The following is an 18426-nucleotide window of genomic DNA, read 5'->3' on the forward strand; positions in this document are numbered from 1 at the left end:
TTTACCATGTCATCGTATCTATAAGTGTATACTATATATATATATTCGTAAGCTCACAGCTCAACATGCTTATGCCGGCAGTCAGATTGTACCACGTGACGACTAGGCAACCAATCAACGAACGTATGGTAGCTACGGCGGGTGGTGTAAATAATGCAATAGGTGCAAAATGGATTCGCCCCTGCAATATATTGGGTTGTTTTTAATTTATTATGCCGCAAAATTTACACTATTTGGTAAATTTGTCTTTGTATCTTTTCAAAATGAAAACTTGACACTTACAATGCTATAAACGACAGGACCAGTACATCTGTTTCCTGTACAAGGCTTGAATATAAACATAAACATTAACAATGGAATATATGCACTAGATTTCTAAATGTGAGCATTTAAAGTATTTTAGCTAAAATTGATAGAACTATCATAAAAATGTTTGCATGTGTATCTTAAATCTACGGGTCACTGTAACTTGACAGCAGTCTGCTTTCCCCTAACGACGGGTTGCTGTCATCTATTGCTCTGTGACATCATTGGGTCACATTTCTTGTTTGTGATGTCATCCTATATTATGTTCTATGATGTTACCATTTGTAACTCTGTGGCTTCAGTTGTAAGCTTTTCTTATGTATTATTTTTATTATTAAAGTCATAAAGGTGGTTTCTTTAAAAAATAATATCTTTTCGCATCAAAGTTGATGATATTAAACACAAAACAGTGTCGAATAACATATAGCATATTAGTGAATTAAATGGGTAATAGGGCATGGTGCTGATGTCACACATGCTCTAGCAATAGAATTGGCACTAGTCCTACAGCCCTTGCCAAACTGCCCAATAGTTAAGGTTTCATAAGGACTAGAAGAAATTTGCCATTTTAAAGGGTCTTGTTATATGTTATTATTATAAGGACTAGTGGACTAAACATGTTAGTTCTACAGCTAATGCTGTCTTGATCATTTATGGATTAGAGTGTGAAATTAAATGTTTTATTTGAATGGCCTAAAATTTTGAGGAGGGAGCCTTGAAAAAGCTTTGATTTTTGTGGCTGAAATTCTGTATGGACTCTGACTATACCAGTGTCTCATTCCTCTTTAACATGAAGCTGACATTCTGTTAAAAATGTCCAAAAACCAAATTTAAATTATTAAATTCCAGACAAGTAGTCATCAAGTCCAGACAGGTAGATTTTGCCATTTTAGTTGAGTGACGAGTGAACTGGTTTAAAATTTCCACACTCTTTGACAACTTGGCCCTTCCATTGCATGGCTTTTGGGAACATGATGAAATCATATATCTGTTGTACTAACATATTTTGAAACCGATATTCATTCCTTTTTTTTGTTTCAGTCACCCCACTTTGATGGAAAGGTAAGTCAAACACTAATTTGTGTGTTTTATGTGTTTAAATGAATTTAAGCTGCCATTACCTGTAGAGGATGTGCATACGCAAGATGGCACCTGTTACAGGAACAGGTGACTGTATGAGATTGGGTCACTGCTCACATGTCAGCAGGCCACAGATTTCTGTAACTCACACATAAACATGTTTGAGAATATTAAACGATATGGAACAATAGTACCTACAAACTCATAGAAGTACATCTAGTTGTATATTTCAAGCTTCATTCACCTTCATTGGAGCAAACACTTAATACAGCGAATACAGTATGCTATATTTCATGTAATGTGAACTTTGATAACAAATCAACTGTGTTTTTGAGATGGTCACCTTGATTTCCCAAACTGTTTCGGTTTTGGTTGACCATTTGTTGACATGCCTGTATGTAAATTTTGTCTTATCTTTATGAGGTCCCCAACTGGTTCCACTATGCCTGTTTCTGGAAACGGTCGAAGGTGCAAAATCCAGACGATATCCATGGATTTCATTCTCTCCGGTGGGAGGATCAGCAGAAGATTAAGGACAAAGTTGGTGGTGAGTTGGAGAACTCTGCATGTTACCTTGGTTACAGGGGTAAATGACACAAATTATATCCAACTTGACCACTGTTTATTTCCAACCAGTAATGTAGTGCCATTGTTACTACTTTTTGGGATCCCATTCAGGTTAATGTACAATGATATAGGTGTCCGATTACCTATGCTTGTGACCCGTGAAGATCCGGGTTATTTGAGGCATCTATGCTTGTCGTAAAAGGGCGACTAACGGGATCGGATGGTCAGGCTCTCGCTGACTTGGTTGATGCATGTCATCGATCCGAAATGGCGTGGATCGATGCTCATGATATTAATCACTGGATTGTCTGGTCCAGTCTCGATTATTTACAGACCGCGGTCATATAGCTGGAATATTGCTGAGTGCGGCGTTAAACAACAAACCAACCAACCAACCTATGCTTGTTGTACAAGGCGATTAAAATGGATCAGGTGGTCAGGCTGGTGTTGTTGTTTTATGGGGCAGCGGTCAAATTTTCCAAAATTTCCTGCTTTTGTTTTCCATCTGCAGGATTCGCACTGATTTGAAAAGGGCTTGAATTGTAAATAAAATCAGTCTAGATATAACAAAATCGCTTCAGAAAATTATTAACTGTCAAGTTTCGATGCATTGTTTGCTTCCTGTCTCCTGCCTGGTTATGGGTTTTGTGTGATAATTTCTTTGCACAATATTTTACTGAATTTAGTTTTATTATCATGTTATCATGAGTGACACTTGAACTTCATTGTCCCTGAAATGAAACTAGGTCATGAATCCAGATTAGGTGCTGAGGTGGTCGGACCACAGGCCCTTGTGTCATTGCTGTCAGAGTGTCAGAGTTCCTGCTGGCTTTTAAAACTGCCAGTCCTGGTGGGCAACTATAAAAATTATCAGACCCCCCGAATTTATGTCAGTCCCAACTTTCAACAAATAAAAAAACGTATGAAATTTACCAGATTTTATTTCTGTCAATATGTTCAATGCAATGATGTCTTCTCTGATATAACTTAGTTAGATTTACACGTCATTCAGACATTCACACAAAGTACAGTTACAATTGTCTCTCTCTCTTTTTAATATTTCGAATTATATATTCATCCTTGAAGCAAAGCGAAATGTTATATCCCTGAACTAAAAATAGACAAGGGGAAACCCTAATGGTAACAGACAAGCTGACTTTGTTCCGAAAAATATACTTATATGCATTTGGCCAATTTTTTGTTCAACAACAAAGATTTATTATGTACTTTATTTGCCTGTCCACAGGGACCGGCAGTCACATGAGTTACCGGTCCAATCAGAGAGCTGCTTTTCTAAAGGGCCTGTGGGTCAGACTGGTGGGGTTTTTGAGGGGCAGCCATTGTTTTTCTCTAAGAACAAACTTAGTTGCCATGGGTACATGGTTGATTGATTGCATGCATGTCATCATACCTTGACAACCTGAACATAACTGATAATGTCCATCACTGGATTATCCAGACTCAATGATTATCCCCCAGTTTGAAAAACGGGAGAAGGGATATCATGGGATACATCTGCCCGAGGCAAGTGAGTTAACTGACTATAAAAATCCAGTTTCCACCCTTGCTGAACTAGGCTGGTATTATGGAGTTACATTTTGGCTGGACTAACAAGTCTATGCATAGTCCAATCAAAATCGCGCACCGAAATCGAAATCTGGTTCGTAAAGTGTCATGCAGATTTCGGTCGACTGCAGGATTTGCAAAGCATGTGCACCGCTAACTCGTTGTCAACAGATATTTTCTAAATCTTTTCATGCTTTTAATCAAGGTGCTCACGTGATTTGATGCACTTTGCGATGTAAGACTCGTTTTATCACAATATAGATCTTGATTATCAATCAGATCGTCCTGACTGGGCGCCACCGTTTTTGTTTGAAGCAAATGGAAGTGATACGAGAGGATGAATCTGATTGGTCAATAGGAGAGGCATAGGAGCAAAACTCTAAAACCATTGAATGTTACTGGATTAAACTTGTTATAGAGATCAGTCTAGTGGTGAACTGGTGCCTTTTGATAAGAAATGATAAAATTGTACTTCATTAAAAAGGAAGTACATGTAATAGCAAAATGGATGGTCCTATCTAAGCTATTAATTAGTCCTTAGATTCAAACATTCTCCTGATTGTGCAATAGCGAAATGGATGGTCCTATCTAAGCTATTAATTAGTCCTTAGATTCCAACATTCTCCAGATTGTGCAATAGCGAAATTGATGGTCCTATCTAAGCTATTAATTAGTCCTTAGATTCAAACATTCTCCAGATTGTGCAATAGCGAAATTGATGGTCCTATCTAAGCTATTAATTAGTCCTTAGATTCAAACATTCTCCAGATTGTGCAATAGCGAAATTGATGGTCCTATCTAAGCTATTAATTAGTCCTTAGATTCCAACATTCTCCAGATTGTGCAATAGCGAAATTGATGGTCCCATCTAAGCTAATAATTAGTCCTTAGATTCCAACATTCTCCAGATTGTGCAATAGCGAAATTGATGGTCCTATCTAAGCTGTTAATAAGTCCTTAGATTCCAACATTCTCCTGATTGTGCAAGTGTAATTTGACTAATGTTGCACCATTAGAAATGGAGTACTAGCCTTATCATCATGATCATAAAATGTAAAGAATTACTAAAACAAATGACACAAATTTATTTGATGTCATGGCTGGTTTTATCACTTTGACAATGTCTGAGAAAGACGACACTGGTATTTTGATTAATATATATCACCACTGAATTTCGCTCATGATATCATGGCAAATCTCGATGTGTGAAACTGAATTTGACGCTTTTTCGACACACCATAAAGTGACTGCTTATACCATGTAAATAATGCTTTGAAAAGATACAATTAGATAGTTTACCGTGCATTTTAATTGGGCAAGACATGCACCTGTTTGGCAACAATTTTATGTAATCAAATACACAAAAGAATATTTCAACAACAACAAAATTATATTAAATTTTGGACATGTATTTGTTCATTAATATGTGATTATGTCTCTTTACTTTGTCTCAAAATATTATACAGTAAAAGATGAGAAGAATTTAGCTCCTTTGGTATAGAATTATCAGGATAATTGTATAAGGTTCGGAGTCAGTATACTGTGTCTGAGTGGGGTATTCATGTTAAACTGCAACATGGTATCTCAGCATGCTCAGTGAGCTAGCACTATCAGTCGGCATTTGTCCGAACTAATACATACACGCATGCATGCACACACACTTCTATATAAGTGCAATAATCTTGGACACACTTTAACCCCATTTCACCTCAACTCAGGAGTCACCCAGATTTGTTAAAGATGGCAATGAAGAGAATTAACATGTTTAACACTGTGTGATTATAAGGATGTTTAACACCGTGTGATTATAAAGATGTTTAACACCATGTGATTATAAGGATGTTTAACACCGTGTGATTATAAAGATGTTTAACACCATGTGATAATAAGGATCTTTAACACCATGTGATAATAAGGATGTATTCCCTCCCAGGTGGAGCCGGTGATGCTGGGGATAATGTTGTGCCAGGGTCCGGCTACAATGATTTCACAACTGAGTATGCCAAGTCGGGCCGCAGCACGTGTCGAGGATGTGACAGCAAGATAGAAAAGGTTCACAGCTCTACTGCTATATACACTACTCAAAAGAAGTTCAGAACACCCACAATTGGAAGTCTGTGCGTTGCAATAACCACCAGCCATGAAAGATTAACCATGGTCATATTAAAAAGTTGGGTGGTTTCTAACATCTTTTGAGTAGTGTACATGTGTTCTCCGTCAGTGTCCTCATGAATGCAATCATCACGTCGTGATAAATGATTGTATAGATTACCTGTCCCACCAGTTTGGGTGTTAAGTATTTTATTTACAGCAAATAATCTTAAATTATGCCTTTTGCATAAACCAGATTAAAATCCATGAAATATCTCAAAGCTGTTTTCATTCAGCATGTTTAATGTTCATGCCATATTTTGAGATAAGAAGAGTGTTGGTTGTGTATACACGAAATGAACCTTCCGCAAACTGACTGACCAATGAAATGACTGACAAGAATTTGACGTTAACCAATCAGAAAGCAGCTTTCTTGAGATAAATGGCACTGGTTTCAAATTGGCAACTTCCATTCAAGACTGCTTTGGAAAAGTATTTAGACAAATTTATTCAAAACTTAACTTAACAAAAGAGCATTGTAGAATATCTCCACTTCTGTGTGGAAGTACATCCCATGGGCTTTGCAAAGTCTCTTCTGTTCAAATGTTTAACCCTTTCAAGTGAGTGATAGGTGATTTTGATGGATTTATTGGTACATCTTGAACTGTTGTTCGGAATAATATCCTCTCTTTGAGATTGACTGCCTCTGTGGTCTAGTGGTAGAGTGTCAGCCGACCTCATACCAAAAGACTTTAAAAGATGGTACTTGTTGTTACCCTGCCTGGTACTTGGCATTAACTTATAATAACTTCATAAGGGGCTAAAACAAGGACTGGTCAGCTTGGAGTCGGTATACTGTGTCTGAGTGGGGTATTCATGTTAATCTGCAGGATGGTATCTCAGTGGGCTAGCACTATAAAAACAGCATTCGTCTGGACTAGTACAAGCAGCCACACAAGCACACATGCATACACATCGCTATATAAGTGCAAAAATCTTGGACATGACATTAAAATCCATTTCACCCCATGTCACCTTTTTTAGTTTGCATGATTAGAAAACACTATCAGACTGTCACTTTCCTGATCTGGAATGCAGCGCTCTGATTGGTCGGATTAAAGGTCGTTTTGACATGACCTGTAATGGGATGTCCTCAAATCTTTGTTTAGTGGTAGCGAGAACTAAGATCTGGTTTTAATTAGATGAGAGATGAATCAGATGATTATGTTTCTTTGAAGTCAACTTTACCTATAGCATGCTTTCTCTACCACCAGGATGCTGTTCGTATATCCAAGAAGGACTACACCAGTGAGCGTGCCAAGATGTATGGCCCCCAAGACCTGTGGTACCATAGCGAGTGTTTCAAGGAGAACAGAGAAGACCTTGACTTTGGCCCTGACCTCAATGTTGAAAAGTAGGTTTTTTTTGTTTTTTTTATGCATGAGCCCTCTGGGGATTCCAGGTTTCACCGTAGGTCTCCACCAACCTATGCTTGCCGTAACAGGCGACTGAATGGATCGGTTGTCAGTCTCCGTGAATTGGTTGATGCATGTCAATGCGTAGATGATGTCCATCACTGTATTGTCCTGTCCAGACTTGATTATAATCAGACCACTGTTATGTGGCTGGACTATAACTGAATGCAGCATTACACAACAAACAAAAGACAACTGCATTTTCAGCATTTTCAGCATTTCATGGGTTATTGTATTGTATGTGCCTGTCGTGTTGAAACTTTTGTTGTTTATTATCCCCCTCGAAGTAGGGTGGGGATATAGGAACAGAGTTTGTCCATCAGAATTTTCCCCAAAACCATTCAAGTTAGAGAAAGGAAATTTTACACACTGATGATGCTGGTCGTGATCTCAAATGAGTTCGAAAATTGGTGCAGTTCATTAACTTTTTACAGAGTTATGGCCCTTGCTCCATGCTTTTCAACTTAGTGCAAACTGTGTGAAATGGGGACAGATTTTCTCAGCAACTACTGTTATTACGTCAATGAAAGTTTGCATGCTTATATAAGAGATACTTGTCAAGACTGAGTTCCATAATTGCCCCGTAGATTTTTTGTTTACAGAGTTATGGCCCTTGATGCATGTTATTTTACTTTGTGCATAATGTCATCAGAAACAACTGAAGTAAGCTTTTCTAAGAAATACTTATCTAGACTGAGTTATTTTTTCCAGAGTAGGGGCCTTTTGGGTGTATTAATTTCACATTTAATCATTTTTTCTGATGACATCAAGTGGCCCAAGAGACTATCTCTTCTTGAGTCTTTATAGGTTTATATTTTATATTCACAACTGTATGAACAAGCAAAATTCTAATGTGCCCCATGGCAGTGGATAGTGATAACGCTGTTTTCTTGTTTACCCTTCTTTTGTCTGTATGATCTAATATTGTAAAATAAACCGGAAATCTTCATGTGAGCTACATGACCTTCTTGTTCTCTCTACATCAGTGGCATGAAAAGATAAGTTCATGATGATTCAAGTGTTAACATGATTAAGTTAATGCTGTAAATGACTGAAGATCATAACCCTTAAAATTACACTCCTTAAACATGCTTTCCTTCATGTTCTTGAATATGGCCAAGATGCTGCCAATGTGACGTTAGATATTAACTCCCCCACTCATGTTCTTGACATTCATTGTAATTCATATGAAATCTTGTACAGAAACATGAATGTTTTATTGGTGTTTTATCTTTAGGATCTTGGGCTTTGGAAAGTTGAAGAAAGAAGACAAAGATGAACTGATTGAGTTGATTGGGAAGGGAGACCCAAAAGCGTAAGTCAAGTGTTCACCTCTCATGGTTTTATTCCCTACATGGGTACAATGTGTGAAGCCCATTTCTGGTGTCCCAAACCACGATATTGCTGGAGTATTTGCTAAAAGGAGTAAACCGAACTCACTTCAGCTGGCTAAAACAGTTGCAATCTTACTGACTTTAGATTAAGCCATCGCTTATTCATTAACATTGACTTCTGAGTCCTATAAATACATTCATCCTCGATTGTTCAGTCTAATGTGTTTCCATTCTCACTATATCCATCTCTCATCTCAGTAGCTTGATGTGGAACTACTTTCCCTCATGAACGTGAAGATTCAGGGTAGAATAGGTCTTCAGCAACCCATGCTTGCTGGAAAAGGCGACTATGCTTGTCATAAGAGGCGACTATCAGGATTGGGTGGTGAGGCTCACTGATTGATGCATGTCATTGTAACTCAATTGCGTGGATCGATGCTGAGTGCGGCTTTAAACAACAAACAAATAAAATGTTCGCTCATGAGTGTAATTTGATTGAATAACTACAACCAAAATCATTACATAGCTATGCTGGCAAATCATCCCATTATATATCCTAATAGAATGGATAATCGACGGTACATAATGGGTGGTGGATACTGTGCCTAAGTCATGGCACATCATTTATGCAAATTTGTGAAAATTGGAGAAAAAGTGCAAATACAAAGGTACACTTCTGTTAGTTATTGTACATTTATGCAAAATTAATAAGAGAAATTTTGACTCAAAGGTGAAAATCTTTTTGCCTGAATTAAAACGTTTCATCATTTGCTTCTTGATTTCTTAAAGCAAGTATGTCATTGATTAGCTGTTCCTGGGAACAAGTACTTGATATGGAATGTAACGTTGTTTCCCTGAAGAATGAAGCATCATTACTGGCTACAAGATGTGTTTATTGGTTAACAAGGAAGGTGTGGCAACCGTGACATATTGCTCACTTGTGTTGTTCTGTGTTTCAGATATTATTTGCACACTTTTGGAAAAGTCATGTGCCAATTGTCCCTTTGGGGTTAAATCCTGGCTAAGCACTGTAGGATAGTTTTGTGGTGCATACTGAATGTGTGCACGTTGGAATTGTATTTGGTAACTATGTTCACAGATTTTAATCCTGATTTTAGGCAAAAGAGGAAGGCTGAAGAAATTAAGGAAAAAAACAAGAAGAAAGCAAAGAAAGAAGACACAGAAGAAGAAAAGAAGCTGAAAGTTAGTAGAATGTTCTAACCAGCATGTTACCCCAGGGAGCTTATGGGGGAAAAGGGGCGGTCGGCTAGCCCAGTGGTTAAAGCATTCGCTTGTCACGCCAAAGACCTGGGTTCGATTCCTGACATGGGTACAATGTGTGAAGCCCATTTGGGGTGTCCCACCGCTGTGATATTGCTGGAATATTGCTAAAAGCGGTGTGAGACCACACTCGCTCACTCACAATTGGGGGCACTGGTGGCTCAGTCTGAGGCACTGCAATTAGCTGTGCAGACTTGTCTCCCTTGGACGAGAAACCTATGGTTCGAATCCCGGTTCACCCCAATGATTTTTCTAGGTTGTCTACCGCCTCCGTGGTCTAGTGGTAGAGCCCCGCCCGAAGAGCGGAAGGTCCGGGGTTCGATCCCTGGCCGCGTCATACCTAAAGATGTTAAAAGATGGTACTTGTTACCCTGTCTGGCGCTCGGCATTAAGGGGCTAAAACAAGGACTGGTCGGCTCGGAGTCCGTAAACTGTGTCTGAGTGGGATATTCATGTTAAACTGCTGCATGGTATCTCAGTGGGCTAGCACTATAAATCAGCATCAGTCCGGTCTAGTACAAGCAGCCACACACGCACATGTGCATGCACGTTGCTATATAAGTGCAATAATCTTGGACGCGACGTTAAACCCAATTTCACCTCACCTCTAGGTTTGTCAGCATCATACGCATGCTTGTGGGGCCAATGAATTTCACATGCAGTACAACATGTAAATATATGATTTTAACTGATTTATTTGTTTTCAGATTAAGCCCTTGTATGAATTATTGCTAGAAATGCCTGACATAATTTGTTTTCTTGCAGGAACAAAGTCAGCTGATCTGGAGTGCTAGAGACCAGCTGTCGAAGAATGTTTCCAATGAGGCCATAAGGCTTCTCCTGGAGTTAAACAACCAGAAAATACCCTCTGGCGAGAGCAAGGTGCAATAACCATTTGACAAGGGCAATAAACTTTGGCGTGATACAATATGTACTAATATATGGATGTTGATGGATTTAGACTATTGCCGCGACACACAGACTAAGGCTTAATATAAGTGACGATCAGGAGCCTCTAAGTCAATATTAAAGTAATCCCTAAAATGTACATTTGAATCATGACATGCTCCTGGCATGGATAATGACTTCAGCAATGACTAGTGATTATTGCACTCCATGCCTTGTAGAAAACATGGTTGATTCTATTCCTGTTGTCTTCAGCTGATGGATGCTGTGGCTGATGTGATGACATTTGGGTCTTTGGAGCCCTGTACAGAGTGCTCAGGAGGGCAGCTGGTGTACACGTGAGTAAAACTTACATTGTAGTGTACATATGTACGTGTTGCCTACATGACAGTAAACATCTTAGATGTGCTTCATTGTAGTGTACACATGAGTAGAGCTTACATGATATTAAACATCTGAGAACTTAGATTGTTTGTTTGTTGTTTAACACCGCACTCAGCAATATTCGAGCTATATGACGGCTGTCTATGAATAATAGCGTCTGAACCTGACAATCCAGTGATTGACATCATGAGCATCGATTTACGCGATTTGGATATGATACATGTTTGAACCAAGTCAGCAAGTCTGACCACCTTATCACGTAAGTCACCTCTTACGACAAGCAAAGTCACCTTTTACGGCAAGCATGGGTTGCTGAAAGCCTATTCTAAGCCTGATCATCACAGGTCGCTTAGATTGCACGTAAAGTTGCTTACATCCTGTTGTACATCCAAGTAGAACTCAAACAGGGTGGTGTACATGTGAGTGTTGCTTACATTGTGTTGCACGCGTAAGTGTTGCTACATCGTGTTGTACACGTAAGTGGTGCTTACATTGTGTTGTACACTTAAGTGTTGCTTACATTGGATTGTCTGGTCAAGACTCAATTATTTTACAGACCGCTGTCATATAGCTGGAATATTGCTGAGTGCGGCGTTAAACAACAAACAAACAAACAAACAAATACATTGTGTTGCACACATAAGTGTTGCTTACATTGTGTTGCACAAGTAAGTGTTGCTTACATTGTGTTGTACACGTAAGTGTTGCTTACATCATGTTGCACACGTAAGTGTTGCTTACATTGTGTTGTACACGTAAGTGTTGCTTACATTGGATTGTCTGGTCAAGACTCAATTATTTTACAGACCGCTGTCATATAGCTGGAATATTGCTGAGTGCGGTGTTAAACAACAAACAAACAAACAAACAAATACATTGTGTTGCACACAAAAGTGTTGCTTACATTGTGTTGCACAAGTAAGTGTTGCTTACATTGTGTTGTACACGTAAGTGTTGCTTACATCATGTTGCACACGTAAGTGTTGCTTACATTGTGTTGCACCTGTAAGTGTTGCTTACATCGTGTTGCACACGTAAGTGTTGCTTACATCGTGTTGCACACGTAAGTGTTGCACACGTAAGTGTTGCTTACATCGTGTTGCACACGTAAGTGTTGCTTACATCGTGTTGCACACTTAAGTGTTGCTTACATCGTGTTGCACACTTAAGTGTTGCCTACATCGTGTTGCACACGTAAGTGTTGCCTACATCGTGTTGTACACGTAAGTGCTGCTTACATCCTGGTGTACATCCAAGTAGAAACAGTGTGGTGTACATGAGAGTGTTGTTTTCATTAGAGGTGTACACTTACGTGATGTTTACATTGTGGTGAACACCAATGTGTTGATTACATCCTGACAAGTTGCATGTAAGCATGATAAGTGATCATGTCTGCCCTGGTAGTTCCTGCAGAGGAGTTTTCAAGTTTAACTGTCAAGTGAACTTGTAAGTGTACACCACCAACATGGCTTACTGTTAGGGAAGTATTGTAAAGCGTATTTATCAGATTTGCTCTCCTTGCCAAAATAAGTTCTGATTGGGAACAGAATTAAATTGCCGCCAGGTCTTGAGGAGTTTTTGCAAGGAGTAAAATATTCCATGTTAAACTGTTACAGGAGTGAAGGCTACAAGTGCACAGGGAACATGACAGAGTGGACAAAGTGTATGAATATTACAAAGACGCCAACAAGGAAGCCATTCAAAGTGCCCAAGGAATTTCATGATGTTGACTTTTTGTAAGATAATAATTCTATATACCATATTATTTAAAGCTTAAGAAAGCTGCTTTGTGATTGTCTAATGTGGTCTTCCTGTCAGTCAATTCGTTATTATTAAGTTAATGATAACATCAATGTTCATATCAAAATATTATCCCATGTATCTTTTCTTGTATCCCGCAGTAATTTTTTTTTTAAATGATGACATTGCATATTGAATCACTATTTTCATCCTCCGTGTATCATGTTAACATGGTTAATGCAGTGATGGCAACATTTCAAAAACTGCTAACTCTTAATAAAAAATTTTTTAAATTTTGTCAGGAACGAAAAGAACAACGAAAGAACATATCACCATACCTTCTCTGCTGACTTGTTGACATTGTATTCTTCAATTATCTATTTAGAAAGAAGTACAAGTATGTGAAGCGTGTCCGCGTGTTCCCAACTGTGACTGTCAGTTCAACTGAGGGGCCGGTCAGTTCGTCAATGGACGCTGTAGATGGAAGGTAAGTAGTTAAAGTATGTCCTGTGATTGTCCTATGATTGTCCTGTGATTGTATCATAACAGGGTATGAAACTCCCAAACATTTCAGCCAGACCACAGGACTGGCTAGCTGAAATACTTGCCAGCCCTGACCAAAACCTGCCTGCCCACTATAACCATATGTTTCTCAGGATAATTTAACTAAAAATATGAAAACTGATTGCTTGTAGCATAAGCGCATCGCTAAATGGTAGGTTGTCTAAAAGCTAACAGGGTTTCTTTTTGGTTACATTTATCATTTCATCATGTGAATTAATGCTTATCATCGGGAAATATTTAGAATATTTTCACCTATGAAATATAACCCGACCGTCGGGCAGGGGGATTTGAAATTCTGGCAGCCCGAGTTGAAATCAACCCGTCTCGGACGGTCGGGCAGGCAGGTATTTCGAATGCTGATCAAACCTTTGTTTAGGGTCCAGTAACCAACTTCATACATCATTTTCGTTCTCACAAGATGGAATATTTTAAAACAGTTGTTTTGTCATTTAATGTGACTTGGTTAAGCATGTCAACATTGTTTGGTTTATCTGGATTTGAACTGCACTTAATATTGTTTTTCACAGCACATAATCACTCCTTGAAGAGTCAAACAAGAGAATAAGGAAATTTAAATGAATTGAGATTGTTTATTGTCACTAGTCAACCCATGGAGGCTTGAATTGGTCTTAAGCAACCCATGCTTGTCGTAAGAGGAGACCAACAGGATCTGGTGTCCAGGTTGTCTGACAGGGTTGATGCATGTCATTGTATCCCAGTTGCATAGATAGATGCTGATGATATCAACCACTGGATTGTCTGGTCCAGACTGAAGAGTATTTACAGACCGCCCTGATATAGCTGGAATTTTACTTAGTGTGGCATTAAACAACCAACAAACAAACAATCTTGTTAGTAGCTTTAAATGTTCTAATGGTTTGATGTCAATGTGCAAAATGTATTCATGTAATCTGAAAAAAACAAACAACATCCTATGGGTGACAAACTTTGGAAGCAGCAGGATTCTGGATATGCTGTTTACATCATTTATCATCACGTCTGCAGCAGCGCAAGCAGCAGTGGCCTCACCCAGTCCTTGGAGAACATGAGGTTTGTCATCGCTGGAAAGACAAGCAAATCCAAAGCAGCCCTCAGCAAAGAAATCTCTAGTATGGGAGGAACTGTTGTCTCCAAAGTGGACAAAACTGTGGCAGCGGTCATCAGTACAAAGGGTGAGGGAAAGCACATACAATCTCATTTTGAAGTTTGCTATGATTTCGGATGCCTATTCCGGATTAGAATTGGTCCACAGCAAACTATGTTGACCATAAGAGCCAGTTATTGGATTGGGTGGTCTTGCTCGTTGATTTGTAGGGATGTCACTGTACAAATATGTCCCAGATTATAATATGAATCAATGCAGGTAAATATGTATCGCATATCGTATCGTCTTACAATATTATTGATATATCCGTGGATTGTGACATCCCCAGTGGTTTGGTTGATGGTCCCATCATACCCAGACAGCATTGATCGTTGTTCACAATGTCAATCACAAGGATTTTCTGGTTTGGTCTGGTCTGGACTAGAATATTTGCAGACATCACATCGCTGGAATATTGCTGAGTGCATTGTTAAACAACACACACACACACACACACAGCATACCCGTGATTGCGAGTTTCATGGCCAGGGATAATTTTAGGGTGGGTACTTGTGCTTTTAGCCCCTAAATATGAAAAAAGACCACATTTTCAAATACAATGGGGCATTTTAACATTGTGTACATGGGCGTACCTGTGGAATGTTTGACATTTTCACATGAAGGGCCCATGTCAGAAAATTCCTGGAGTGAGCCCTGCATGACTCATGGAAAATATCTTCTTGTGGCCTATTGCACTAATATTCCACATTTCACTATGCGATTTGTGCCTTCCGCTGTCATGATGTGTGTGTTGGTGCTATAACAAAGCTTCTAGGCTTTGTGAGTTATGGTAACTGGCTCAGACCTGCATCAGTTTTGAGCTTTCCTCTCTTGGATATATCTGAAATATCATGCCTTAAACCCAGCTTACACACTCAGAGCTCCAGATAAGCTTTTGGTGTTGTGGGTATTTTACCCATGCATTTTAAAATCATTGGGTATCAGTAATTCTGTTACCCACTAGTTTTTACACATGTGGGTATTTAAGTTAAATATTTAAAAACACTATTCATCTAGTCCCTGCAAACTGGTGTCGTGTGCGTTCGAGAGCTTTATAGGACTCAAAAATACCACGATACTTCAACAAGAAAGTGTGATGGCAAATGATCATGATGTAACTGTCATCGTGGAGTTTGGCAAGGTTGACGGAATGCCCGTTTATAATTTCAAAATAAGTTGCTGATTTGCTAATCGAATACGCAGGGTTACTTCACAGTATTTTGATGATATGCACAAGTTTTATTTTTGTAGTGTATCTGTAATGTTCGTTGCGTATTTGATACGCTTGGATTTGATTTTACTGCGTATTTCTGCATTTCTGATGCGTATTTTACGCAGATATGCAGCTTATCTGGAGCTCTGGACACTCCCAGTTTTGAATACCAGCTAAATGTTGTTTTAGATATTGTCCAAGGACATGATTAAAATTGTTTGGCATCAGAATTGGATAAAGGCATTAAATTATGTTATAATTTTTATTTCTGGCTAAGTATTTATCATATTTTGTTACCTGTTGCAGATGAAGTTACTAAGAAGAGTAAAAACATCAAAGATGCTGAAAAATCTGATGTGCACGTGATTGCCGAGAGCTTCCTGGAAGATGTCAAGAAGGGTGGAGCTGCTCTCATGATCCAGAAACACAGTATTGCCACCTGGGGAGCTGATGTGAGTGTGCAGTAGCATTTTCCAGTGGCCACTGATATTCTTGTCTGACAAGTCATCTCAAGTGTCCTGTCTGCCAGTCAAGTAATATGCTGTCAGCGGCAAACACAGCCTTGACATTGATGACATTTAAACATGTGGCATATCTTCCTATTTAATGTAAAATGAAAATTAACAATTTTACAAGTCACCTTTATCACTGACAAGCAGAGTTTGCTGACGAATAGTCCTATGTTTAAGCTGCTGGTCAATCTGAAAGCTGCTTGTTTGAGTGACTTCCTATATGCTTGCCGTAACAGGTGACTATGCTTGTCCTAAAAGGCGGCTGACAGGATCAGGTGGTCAGGCTTGCTGACTAGGTTGATGCGTGTCATATCAATGCTCATGATATCAATCACTGTATTGTCTTGTCCAGACTCGATTATTTACAGACCGCCGTCATATAGCTGGAATATTGCTGAGTGCGGCATTAAACAACAACAAGCAACAACAGTTTTGTTTTTACCAAATAAGTGGTACTAGAAATGATACCCGACATGCATGGTCAGGGTCATAATTTGTTTTGGCATTATGAGGACAAGTCTCAGATGATGCTCTATTCCGTGTTTCAGCCAGTTGATAGAATCGTGGAGCCGCAGAAGCAGGTGAAGAAGAGTGCGGCCAAGAGTGGCATGAGTGCCAGGGATGGTGAGAGTGATGCACAGAAAATTATTAGCTATTCCTAACATGTTTGTTTGTGATTTGACGTACAGTAAGGTATGAGTTGAGAGTTTTGTCAGGTATTTTTTTATTCTGTGTCCGGACAGGCTTCCGTGTTATAGCTTTTGTATTGCTGACTGGGTCAAATGACTAATGAATTTTGGAATTTTCATATTGGGGCTTGAAAGGTCTAATTTTAATGAGATTGCATGAAATAAGAAAATAGGGAGTTATCATTCTTATTGAATATCAACAAACAAAATCCTTCGATTGCACTTGGGCATCAACCGAAAAAAACAGAAGTACTCAATATGATGGTTCCGTGCTGTAAATCCTTCTTATTGATAGAGTGAATACCGTATACGACAATCCATGCTTGTCATAGAAGCTGATCAGAATGAGGATTGAGTGGACCACGTGGATCTTTTTACATTCCATCAAACACCGTTTTTTCTTGGAGATATCGCCTGGGTGAATTGCATCACAATGTGCAGACCATTGTGATGTCATCGGTTTCCATAAGTAACTTACCTTTTTGCCATTGAGTCTGGTTAGCTGTATGTTTTACACTCAAAGACATTGATTAATACTGTTTTCAAAATAGAAAGGGCGGAGGGATAGCTTGGTGGTTAAAGTGTTTGCCTGTCACGCCGAAGAACCGGGTTCAATTCTCCATATGGATACAATGTGTATAACCAATTTCTGGTGACCCCACCGGGATATTGCTGGAATATTGATAAAAACATCCTAAAACCATACTCACTCTCTCAAGATGAAAAATTTGGAAGAATGATTTTGATGATAAATAGAATCTGACAAACCTTTGAGTTTTATGCTTTTATCAACTTGTGTTGGTATTATTTGACATCAAAAGATGCCCAGATGAGATTTGTGATACAACCAGCATCTATGTCAAAATGGAAGAAGATACGCTGTGCACATCAAGGTCTGTGTAACAGTCTCTTAGTCTTCCTAGATAAAAACCCTCTCTGATGACTGTGATTTTGCAGGCGCTATCACAGACAGATACGGAGTGGACATACACACCTCCAATCTAACACTGGTCCGCCAATGTGGGTGGTGGGCTTGCCTAGGGATTAAAGCATAACAAAACAGGAATATGTTGTGTTCAACAAGACAGGAATGTGTTGTGTTCTACCAAGACAGGAATGTGTAGTGTTGCATGTTCTGGTTGTATTTTCAGAGGCGATGTACACCAAGAGCGTTCCGGCCAAGTTGAAGATGAAGGTGAAAGGGGGTGCTGCAGTGGATCCTGACTCAGGTGAGACATTGTCCTCACATTGTGGGGGGATCCGTGAAGATCCGGGGTAGAATAGGTCTTCAGCAACCCATGTTTGCCGTAAATGGCGACTATGCTTGTCGTAAGCGACGACTAACGGGATCAGGTTGGTGAGGCTCGCTGACTTGGTTGATACATGTCATTGTATCTCAATTGCGTAGATCGATGCTCATGATGTCAATAATTGGACTGTCTGCTCCAGTTCGATTATTTACAGATTGCTGTCATATAGCTGGAATATTGCTGAGTGCTGCGTTAAACAACAAACAAACACCACATTGTGGGGAACAGGAGTCTCCTGGCTTTAAGAAGCTCTAATGTTGATTA

General features: G+C 39.2%; 1 protein-coding gene and 1 non-coding gene across 2 annotated transcripts in view; both read left to right on the forward strand.

Annotated features, from left to right (window-relative positions):
* Window positions 1-18426, forward strand: part of LOC124134860 (poly [ADP-ribose] polymerase 1-like) — a 34492-nt gene that overhangs the window by 353 nt on the left and 15713 nt on the right. Inside the window, exons 2-15 of the mRNA XM_046499934.2 lie at window positions 1348-1368; window positions 1810-1933; window positions 5453-5571; window positions 6885-7024; window positions 8323-8400; window positions 9538-9622; window positions 10466-10582; window positions 10862-10944; window positions 12607-12726; window positions 13116-13217; window positions 14300-14466; window positions 15958-16103; window positions 16712-16787; window positions 18004-18081. Of these exons, the coding sequence (XP_046355890.2) occupies window positions 1348-1368; window positions 1810-1933; window positions 5453-5571; window positions 6885-7024; window positions 8323-8400; window positions 9538-9622; window positions 10466-10582; window positions 10862-10944; window positions 12607-12726; window positions 13116-13217; window positions 14300-14466; window positions 15958-16103; window positions 16712-16787; window positions 18004-18081 (1456 nt within the window). The remainder of the gene's footprint in view (window positions 1-1347; window positions 1369-1809; window positions 1934-5452; window positions 5572-6884; window positions 7025-8322; window positions 8401-9537; window positions 9623-10465; window positions 10583-10861; window positions 10945-12606; window positions 12727-13115; window positions 13218-14299; window positions 14467-15957; window positions 16104-16711; window positions 16788-18003; window positions 18082-18426) is intronic.
* Window positions 17718-17842, forward strand: LOC124134911. Its single transcript, XR_006861172.1, has one exon. It is a non-coding gene; the product is annotated as a small Cajal body-specific RNA 8 (non-coding RNA).

Source organism: Haliotis rufescens, unplaced genomic scaffold (assembly GCF_023055435.1).
Source record: "Haliotis rufescens isolate VD_foot unplaced genomic scaffold, xgHalRufe1.0.p SCAF_3, whole genome shotgun sequence".
Lineage (NCBI taxonomy): Eukaryota > Metazoa > Mollusca > Gastropoda > Lepetellida > Haliotidae > Haliotis > Haliotis rufescens.